General features: G+C 41.8%; 1 protein-coding gene across 1 annotated transcript in view; it reads left to right on the forward strand.

Moving 5' to 3' along the window:
- Positions 1-10,326, forward strand: part of SMS (spermine synthase) — an 863,947-nt gene extending 853,621 nt beyond the window's left edge. The window contains exons 9-12 of the mRNA XM_050775127.1: positions 46-160; positions 879-958; positions 8,051-8,166; positions 9,783-10,326. Of these exons, the coding sequence (XP_050631084.1) occupies positions 46-160; positions 879-958; positions 8,051-8,166; positions 9,783-9,822 (351 nt within the window). The 3' untranslated portion in view covers positions 9,823-10,326. The remainder of the gene's footprint in view (positions 1-45; positions 161-878; positions 959-8,050; positions 8,167-9,782) is intronic.
- Positions 10,327-11,066: the final 740 nt, after the last annotated feature.

The raw sequence follows: 11,066 nt of genomic DNA on the forward strand, positions 1-11,066 counted from the left end.
CATCCACATGTTGGCTTACTCATCTATTCCTGCTCTTTCTGGAAGGTTCTAATAGAAGACTGTATTCCGGTACTGAAGAGGTACGCCAAAGAAGGGAGAGAATTTGATTATGTGATTAATGATTTGACTGCTGTTCCAATCTCCACGTCTCCAGAAGAAGGTAGATTTTTTTTTTAAACCAGGATACTTATGATGGAAATGTTTCTCTGGGCACCATGTGAGGGTGAAAGGATCTTAGAGATTGTCTAGTTCTCTCACATTTTTAGGGAGTTAAATTGAGGTCCATGGTGGAAAGATGACTGGATTTGGCTTCAATTCCTGTTCTGCCACTAAATGAGTGAACTCATTCAGTCATTTGAAACAAAAATGAAATAAAATGACTCATTACATTATTGAGACGGTAAATCATTTGATAATGTATTTAATTTATGTGATTTTCAACCTGTATTGGTACAAATTGGTCACTTATCTAACAACAGATAATTCCCTTTCTCAAACCATATGTTTGTTCAAAATCACAGCTAGTTCATGTTTTTTCTATAAACTCAAGTTCCTGCTGAGTTTGCAGACTCTGAATTTCTCTCAGGATTTTGCTGCTTGCCCCCTTATTTAAAGCAGTTTTCTTTCACATTTCGGCCACTGCCTTTGTGTCGAATCTATTGGTATTTTGAGAGCAGTGCTTAGGTAGATGTGATTTTGGCATCCAAAATCAATTTCATTATCGTTCATGAACAAGCTCTTTGAATAGTGAGTGGGTCTCACACTTGTGGCTCTTTTTCTTCTTCCCCTTTTGGTATTGAGTATTTGAATATTTTACTTCAGATGTTGTGGATACGTACAAACCCATATTTATGAAACTTGTTCTTTTAAACCTTCAGATTCCACATGGGAGTTTCTCAGACTGATTCTTGACCTCTCAATGAAAGTGTTGAAACAGGATGGGAAATATTTTACACAGGTAGGCTACTTAACAGTTTTTTTCCTCAAAACACTCTTAAGATTTTTATATTTTGAAATCTGAATGCACATTTTTGAAATTTATTAAGGATAGAGCAGCATCATTGGTTTATGTTGTTTCAAACAGTAAGCTTCTAAGTGGACCTGTCCTCTGCTGGGAATTAATGAGTTATCAGCCCTGGTCTTTCGCTGTAGTATGAGCTGCTGCCACCTGATGGAGACACAGACTGATTTTCTTTTTTTCCCTTCCCCTCATCAACATACACTTGATGAAGTAGCTCTGGCTGTACTGTGAACTCCTGCCACCAGATGGAAGCAGATTGTGGTGTTTTTCTCATTCTCTAGGGGATTCTAAAACTTTAAAGATTTCATTTTTTGGTGTTAAAAATATACATATATATCTTCTATTGAAATCCTTAACAAAATTTTGAAAATGACAGCAAAGACAGCTAATTGATAATCTAGTCTCTTGGTACAAAATTCCTTGATTCATAAACATAAACACTTACATAGCATCGTACTCTGGATCTCTGAATTATTCTGAGTTCACAGGAAAATCCCCTCCTCCATTTTTTAAAGTACTGCCAGCCTGGGCAACATAGTAAGACTCCATCTCTACAAAACATTTAAAAGATTAGCTGGGCATGGTGGTGCATGCCTGTAGTTCCTAACTCTGGAGGCCGAGGTGGGAGGATTGAGCCTGGGAGGTTGAAGCTATAGTGAGCTATGATCGTGCCACTGCCCTCCAGCCTGGGTGACAGAGTGAGACCTTGACTCAAAAATAAACACAGTATTAGTTTACTGTATTTAAATGTCAGGAACAGGCCAGGTGTGGTGGCTTACGCCTGTAATCCCAGCACTTTGGGAGGCCGAGGCAGTTAGATTACCTGAGGTCAAGGAGTTCGAGACCAGCCTGGCCAACATGGTAAAACCCCGTCTCTACTAAAAATACAAAAATGAGCCAGGCATGGTAGCAGGAGCCTGTAATCCCAGCTACTCAGGAGCCTGAGGCAGGACATTGCTTGAACCTGGGAGGCGGAGGTTGCAATGAGCCGAGATTGCACCACTGGGCTCCAGCCTGGGCCACAGAGCAAGACTCCGTCTCCAAAAAAAAAAAAAAAAAAAAAAAAAAGTCAGGAACAGGTAGAGGTTTTAACTTGATTCTCCTGAGGAGATGTTTGCAAGCAGACCCTATCCTGGACATTTTATGGAATCTGAGATTAATAATGCTGAAAACAACTTAGCAATTCTAAGAGACATCTTGATTCAGGCTCCAGCCTATCCTGTTGTTCCGCTCTTCCCTCTGCGTGCAAGACCTGCAGGCACATTGTGCTTAATCTTAGACTTTGCGCTTGGTGAAAATGTTGGGAAACTTTGAGGAGAGCAAAGCCCTATCTGTTAATGGAGTGTCTCTCCCCCACCACCCCAAGGTTTAGAAACGATTTTTACAAACATGTTGTAGATGGATATAACTATTCAAAGCCAGGAGTCTGCAAACATTGGGCCAAATCTGGCCTCCTGCTTGCTTGTTTGTAAAGTTTTCTTGGCACACAGACACGCCCATTTATTACATAGTGTCTGTGGCTGCTTTTGAACTGAGTAGTTGTGGTAGATACTGTATGATCTGCAGAGCCTAAAATAGTTTCTGTCTGACCCTTTACAGAGGAAATTTGCTGACCCCTGTCTTATAGGAAACCTGCAGTGAAACCTGCTCAAATGAAGCTTTCTTATTGTAAAGAAGCAAGTTGGACTTTCTTATGATGGTTTTTTTTTCTTTTTTTTTTTGAGACGGAGTCTTGCTGTGTTGCCCAGGCTGGAGTGCAGTGGCGTGATCTCAGCTCACTGCAACCTCCACCTCCTGGGTTCAAGCGATTCTCCTGCCTCAGCCTCCTGAGTAGCTGGGATTATAGGCATGTGCCACCATGCCCAGCTGATTTTTTTGTATTTTTAGTAGAGATGGGGTTTCTCCATGTTGGTCAGGCTGGTCTCAAACTCCCAACCTCAGGTGATCCGTTCCCCTTGGCCTCCCAAAGTGCTGGGATTACAGGCGTGAGCCACTGCACCCAGCCATGATGGGCATTTTTTAAGCAGAGCATATGGAATCTTTTTCTTTTCATTTTTTTGAGCTAGGTTCTTGGTATGTAGCCTAGGCCGGAATGCAGTGGCACAGTGGCGCTCATTGCAGCCTCAACCTCCCAGGCTGAAGTGATCGTCTTGCTTTGCCCCTCCCAAAGTGCTGGGATTACAGGCATCCATTGCCAGGCCTGGCTAATTTTTGTAGAGATGAGGTCTCACTATGTTGCCCAGGTTGGCCTTAAACTCCTAGATTCGAGTAATCCTCCTACGTCAGCCTCCTGAATTGTTGAGATTACAGCCATTAGTGACCGTGCCCAGCCAGAATTTTTTCTTTTAGGTTTCTGCAAACACATAGAAGAAAATCTCAAGCAGCTTAAATCAAGGAAAAATGTGAGGCTCTGGGATCTTGAACAAAAAGAGGCTGAAAAAAATTTGGATCCACTACAAACTAGCCAGTCTGTAGTATAAAAGACAGGACAAAAGAGACAGCCACACTAACTCCACCTGTTGTCTACTACAACCGTGTGACTATTGTTCTTTTGTTCTGAATATTGGCATGGCAGGCCACCTCCTATGGAGAGCCGTTATCTTAGTATGAAAGGCTAATAGAATGCTTGCTTAGTGTACTACCACAACCCATTTGTAAATATTAATGACCCAGGCTTTGATATCTTGCCTTTGCTAATAGACTTTTTACCAAAATCAAAAGGATTGTATGCCCAGGGCTGTCTTGGTTTCTAAGAATTGTCCGAAAGACATATGACGTGCTTTCTGTCCCCATGTTCATTACAGTTAGAACCACAAAACAATCTCATTATATAACACCTGGGGTTCATTCAGTACATTTGGTGGTTGACAGTGTCACATGGTAAGATTTATGTGGACAGGCATGTATAGCCCTTTTAAGAAGTAGTAATTAAGTCAAAAAGCAAGTGATTCGACTCAGGATGTATTGATGTAGTTGCCACAGGGCAGTTTTGTTTTTTTTTTAACTGCCAGGTGACATACTTAGGAGGTAACCCAGATTCCTGGCATGCCCACCCACTTTGCCCAAGTGTGCAGCTTAGAACTGGAGTCAGGTTAAGGGTGGGATGAAAATGTGTTGTTTTACAGAAGCTAAATGTTCCCACCTAAAACTGCTAGCATCACAGTGGTGAGTTTGTGATGTCATTGGTATTACTGTGGCTGCCTGAACGCAGCCTTGTCAGCATCCCAGGAAGCTGGGGAATGCATCGTGGAGAGGCGTGGGAATCAAGGTGGGCCAATAGAATTTGAATTGGGGAGGAAGTGTTTTCATGGAACCTAGGAGGCAGATCCTGGGACTTGACCTTCCTCTCTTCTCTCCCTCCAGCCCCATTTAAAAAAAAACCTGTAAGTTATATTTCTCTCTCGTTCCTGCTTGCCTTCTAGAAGGAACCCATCCTTGGTCTCACTTTTTTCCGTTTCTGTATCTTCTAGATGGTTCTTACATGTATGATTTCCTAAATCATTATACTATGTAATTTTATTTGCTTTTGAACTTGATAAAAGTTGCTAAGGATGTATTCTTCTATACCTGTTACTGAGGTGTCATGTGCCTGTAATCCTAACTACTCAGGAGGATCGCTTGAGCCCAGGAGTTCGAGGACAGCCTGGGCAACATAGTGAAGACCCCACCTCTAAAATAAACAAAAGCAAATGTCACCTGTCCACACCTAACATGGGGAAAAGAACTTTCTAGAACTGAAGCTATAGAATTTGGATTTAATCCCCTAGTGAAGCCTCAAAGGGTTAAATAAACCAATGACTAATAAAATCTGAGTTTGCAGGATTGCAGGTAAAAAAAGAAACAACTTGCTGAAACACTGAAACTCCCCACACTTAAGAAAGAAAATCACTGGCTAAAATCTGTTAAAACCAATATGCCCCATTAGAATTTGCACAGAACAAGCTTGCTGATGTCACAGCCTAAGTTTTCACCACTTGCTTCATACTAACCACTTCCCCGCCCTCAAGATTGCACACAAGACCCATTAGTGGGCAGAAAGAGATAACCATACGTGCCTGAGGATTTTCCAGATCTACCCTTTCCATCCACAAATCAATCACCTGCAAATCTCAGAACCTACCCCTTAAATTTTTTTTTTTGGAGATGGAGATGGAGATGGAGATGGAGATGGAGATGGAGTCTCACTCTGTGGCCCGGGCTGGAGTACAGTGGCTCGATCCCTGCTCACTGCAACCTTTGCCTCCCGGGTTCAAGCACCTCTCCTGCCTCAGCCTCCCAAGTAGCTGGGATTGCAGGTGTGTGCCACCACACCTGGCTAATTTTTGTATTTTTAGAAGAGATGGGATTTCACCATGTTGGCCAGACTGCTCTCGAACTCCTGACCTGAAGTGATCCGCCTGCCTCGGCCTCCGAAGTGTTAGGATTACAGGTGTGAGCCACTGCAGCCAGCCCCTTAAACCTTTTCTAATAAAAGGACTGCCTTTAAGCCCAGCACAGGGAAACGTATTTAAGCTGGACTCCTGTCTCCTTGTTAGTTGACTTACAATAAAAAGCTTTTCTTAGGCCAGGCTCGGTGGCTCATGCCTGTAATCCCAGCATTTGGGGAGGCTAAGGTGGGAGGATTGCTTGAGGCCAGGAGTTTGAGGCTGCACTGAGCTGTGATCACAGCACTGTACTTCAGCCTGAGCAACACAGCAAGACCCTGTCTCTGAAAAGAAATTAAAATAAGCTTTGCTTTTCTTAAAACCCCAGTGTCCTAATACTGACTTCTAGAACATTGGGCAGTGAGCCCCTTTTTCTTCGATAATGCCAGGTGTGGCCCCACCCCTTGTTCCATCCCTTTTTCTTATCCTTAATGGGTGCTTAATTCTTTGCTATTAGATTTTTATTCATCTCCCATTTGTTTCTCTTAAAAAGAAAAAATGTCATTCCATTTAAATAGACAGGAAAGTGAAATGTATCATGTTACTTTTTTGGGTAGGTCTCTATTTGTGGTGTGCGTTTTCTTCTTTTTTTGAAACTTCTTGACAATGTTGGGAAAGAACAAATTGAAACTTTCCTATTTTCTTACCACAGTCTATGTAAGGAAGTCTTCCCATATAACCTCTATAAAGAGAGAGTGTGGTGTTAATTTTAACATGGCAAAGCCATTTACTGTGCACCTTGGTGGCATTTTCATTCTATAGCTTCCCCAGTGGCGATGGGTTCTAAAAACAACTGGGCAGTTTTCTATTTGTGAATCTTAAATTACACGTGTGGTGTTTATATGCTCTCATGGTGAACTTGATGTTGAAACCAAATTACATGCTGGCAAAGGGCACTTTGACCATGGCCATATCCCACTGCGGGACCCTAGATGATGGGTTACTAAACAGTCTGGCACTGAAGGATGACGTCATGTTGAGTGAATGTGCTAAGTTAAAACCACCAAGGCCAGCTCTCAGAATAATTCTAACCTCTTGCCCGTGACTAGCTGGCTGGTTGGTTTTGAAAGCCATTCTCAGGAGTTCTTACATCACAGGCTGCCTTTATTTGTAAATAATTTTCATCTTGCATTATACTTAGCTATTTTGAGGCAAATTAAGAGTAACTTTTTTTTTGAATTGGAGTTTCGCTCTTGTTGCCCGGGCTGGAGTGCAATGGCGCAATCTCAGCTCATTGCAACTTCCACCTCCTGGGTTCAAGTGGTTCTTCTGTCTTAGCCTCCTGAGTAGCTGGGAATACAGGTGCATGCCACTACGCCTGGCTAGTTTTTGTATTTTTAGTAGAGATAGGGTTTCACCATGTTGACCAGGCTGGCCTCAAACTCCTGACCTCAAGTGATCCACCTGCCTCAGCCTCCCAAAGTGCTGGGATTACAGGCCTGAGCCAGCACTTCCAGTGAAGAGTAACTTTCTTAAGAAATGGAATCAGCCACCTGGATTCAGTATTACTGTCTTGTGAATACCAACTTCAGAGATTAAAAGGAAATAGTTGGTATTTCCTTTTAATCTCTGTATATAAATACCAGTTTTGTTTTCTAAATTCATAATGAAAATCATTTGGGGAAAATTGTGCTAAAAGGATGATAAAGGCTTCCCCAGACTTAATCCAAATTTACATTTTAACAAGATCCCCTATGATATCATATGTACATTAAGGAGTTAGAAGCATTGCTCTAGAGTTGGGCAAATACTGTATCCATTCAGCAACTCTGCTATACCTTGGCTGGCATCTCTTGAATTCTCTTCACCTTTTTTTCCTTATGGTCACAAGATGGCTGCTGCAGCTCCAAATATCACATCTAGGTTATAGCTTGGAAGAAAGTTGAAGAGGCGGGTGGCTCTCTCTTTGTTCTGAATCAAAAGCTTTTCCAGCAGCTACCAGCAAACTTGCAGTATATGTCATTGACTACCCCTAGCTGCTGGAGATGCTGAAAATGGGGTGACTGGAAAGGGAGAAATGCTAGAATAATGAAGTTGAGAGAAAGTTTTTGATAAGGTGTGCAACTGGGGGATATCCCTAGCATATATATCCTGAATAGACTTTTGTTCTCTTATACACAGATTCTAGGGAAAAAAATAGGGGTGAATATAGTTCTGTGTCAACATTTTAGACTCTTAGGAGAATTGTAGTTTAAACCATTGTGGAAATCAAGAACACTATCTTTTTGATACTTCGTTTATAACATAATGGTGACCGTTATTGAGAAAATTTCCTTTGAATATGTTATTTGTATGAATCTTTGCAAATTGCATGGTTTTAATTCAGTGACTGTGTCACTAATAAGAAATCGGTTTCACTGCTTTCTATCATTTCATATTCTAATAATTTGAAATGGCTTGGTCAATGAGGTAGAAGGATAACGAGCTCTAATGGGTCTATAAATAGAATGCAGTGTGATTTGTGAAAATACAGAAGCCTTATCTTGTTTTTAAAGATGAACTTTTATCTAAAGCTAGAAATGTTCTTCTTTATTAACGACCTTCAGATGAGTGGGGCCCTTGGAAGGACTCAAGAATCCCATTTGCTTATCTCTCTTTGATTTAGGGGAACTGTGTCAATCTGACAGAAGCGCTGTCGCTCTATGAAGAACAGCTGGGGCACCTGTATTGTCCTGTGGAATTTTCAAAGGAGATCGTCTGTGTCCCTTCATATTTGGAATTGTATCCTTTGACCATGACATTATTTTGCCAGATCAAAGCACCCAAGTAAATCCTATGCCAATTAAAAAATTTAAATCCCAATAATAAACAATTAGCTTAGCCGTAGAGTATATAAAGCCCTGGTTCTCAAGCTTCGGTGCACATTGGAATCCCCCGAGAAGCTTTAAATAAAATCTAACATTCGAGACTCCCATTCTCAAAAGTTTTGGCGGGCGCTTGCCACAGCTTTCCAGGTGCTTTTAATGATCAAGCACTACTGGTGTAAAGCATCGGTTCTCAAAGGTGTTGCCAGACCTGCAGCATCGCTCAAGAACTAGTTAGACATGGACATTCTTAAGTCCCACCCCAACCTGCTGCCCAGTCAGAGGAATTCTGGAGGTGGGGGCCCAGTGACCTGTTCTACCAGCCTTCCCAGGGATTTATGTGCACCTAAAAAGTTTGAGAAGCCCTAGTCTAAAATAACCATCCTACCTGTGGCAGGTAAAATGTCTAAAGACACTCATTCTACTCTTACATTAAAATTACCTGATGTTAATACTAGTTTCTACACTTGATGCTAATTTGCAGTAGAAATCGAGAACTAGAATGATGTTGGGGACTGCACAGTTAGCGTTGGTGTTCTCTGTTCCACTTAGTAAAGTTAGTCTAGAGAAATAAAACATGGAGAAAAAAGGAAATGAGAGCATTATCATTGGAAATTTGTGCCACAACACAGCTGTGGGCTATAGTCTGCAGACAACAGCTTCCTTATCTGCTGTTGCCAAGTCCAGGTTCCTGTGACGGCAGGTTTTTGTTTTTTTTTTTTTTGCTGTCACGGTTGCTCTGCGACTGCTGCTGACCTCCAGTGAGGCCTGGTCCCATCAGGCTGGGGCAGAGCCCGGCAGCGCAGACTGCCTGCTGAGACCAGATGGCCAGCAAGAGGCAATGAGAACCCTCTAGATCCTCCACGTGAGGAGGGGGCACTCCGCCTGCTGGGTGGCCGTGTCCCTCCACAGCCTGTACAGAGCTTCAGCATCTCCTCCCAACTGTCCACCTTCGTTTAGGGTTCCCCTCAGCATGTTTGTCAGGCCTGTGTTTGCATGTTTGGAGATTTGAGAAATGAGTTGATAACATTTGAGGCAAAGGCTTCCACCTGCTAGTTCTTCTCTCTCCCTCCTTCCTTCCCTCTCCTTTACTCCTCTGACCTTTTTTCCTCTCCTTCTTCTTCCCTCTCTTCCCTCCCCCTTCTCTCCCTTCCTTGCATTTCCTGCTACCCCAGTTTTCCCTCCCTCCCTCCCTCCTTTCCTCCTTCCTTCCTTTCCTTCTTCCTGCCTTGCCTTCTCATACTAATTCCCTAAAACTTGTGAGACTTTGGATCGGTAGTGTTACCTGAGAGAATATTTGTGTTCCTTTAGCCTTCTGTTGTCCACTCAGTACCTCCTTCAGACATCCCAGGTGGTGGGGATGTCCCCAGGCTGCAGAGCGGCCTTATTCAAAGGCCTTCATTCTCATTCCCACAGTGCTCTAAGCCATGAAGCTTTTCATCCGTCTTTCAATTTGTAGGCCAGCAAACGAATTACAAGTGATGCCTTTTCTTCCTTGAATTACCTGCTTTTATTCCTTGACTCCCTGACCAGGTGGGTATTTTACACTGTTTGGAAGAAAGCTAAACCTTGAAGATCAATAGCCCCTAATCACATGTGCTGCGAATGGCCTTCCTGACCTCCATATGCTGTACATGACATCGAAATGAGTCAGGCAATTGATTGTGAATTCCTTAAAGTTTTCCTTTTTTTAATAATTATTTTTAATTTAAACAAGCAAATGGCAAATGTATATTTTGATGAGCTTAGGGTGTTATTTTTTTTTTGAAAGTCAGCTGAAGGATGGTTAGACAGCACAGCAAAGACTGCTAAATGCACTGACCTCCCCTCCCCCCGCCATTAGAATGTGATTTTTGTTCCTTTTTATTTCTCTGTGGGCTTTTGTTTTTGTTTTTGTTTTTGTTTTCGTAGATCTTCAATTTGGATATTTGGAGGAGTAAACATCGTTGTTTTGCTGGAGGGATGATCTTGATGATGTTTGTTTCCCCAAAAATTGACTTAGATATTAAAATTTGGTGCTTATAAGAGAGAGTTAAAAAAATAAATAGGATTGCTTCAATTAAAATTACAAAAGAGACATTTCACGTGTTCTGTCGTTTTATTTCAGCCCAGTCCCTTCTTTCTAACTTGTGATCTCATAGATCAACGGTATCTCCTGGTCTGTTTCTGGTTCTATCACTCCATGTCATTTATCTCTTTATAATAGGATGGCCTTGGGGCCTTTTTTGAACAGTAGTAATGACTTCATTCGCCACTGTGCTAAATGATACACAACCTATTACATTCACCAGTCCTTCATTATACCATTGACCTGAGGCTAGCAAGAGATTTTGTCTGACTGTAAAGTTGAAAGTCAAAAGCTTATTTCTATTCCTACTCTTACCAGTGTATTAGATGTGGAAATAAAAGTCATTTTGGGTAGCTGCTAGGAAACTTGGTGAGCAGATTCTTGGCTGCACCGATGTATGACAGAATTTGTGGAGAGGCCTGCAGCAATATGAGCAACTTAAAAACTCCTAAAGAAGTGCAGGTAGCTAACAGCTTGATTGCGTTTGTGGGTAACGATCCACATCAAAAGTGAGCTTTACACTGACTTGGATTGTTAGATGTCAGTGGGTTATTCTGTTGTTTTTATAAAAGGTTTATACTGTATCAATGGAATGAGTCATTTCTGGTGAATTTGCAATAAGCAAAGGATTACAGATGAAAATATTCAGTGTCCATTTTGAGATAGAATTGGTGTCAACAAAGAACATTCTTCTTCCCAAGGTGTAGGAATCAATAGTATGTATGTAAAATTAAAAAAAAAAAAAATTT

Source organism: Macaca thibetana, chromosome X (genome assembly GCF_024542745.1).
Source record: "Macaca thibetana thibetana isolate TM-01 chromosome X, ASM2454274v1, whole genome shotgun sequence".
Lineage (NCBI taxonomy): Eukaryota > Metazoa > Chordata > Mammalia > Primates > Cercopithecidae > Macaca > Macaca thibetana.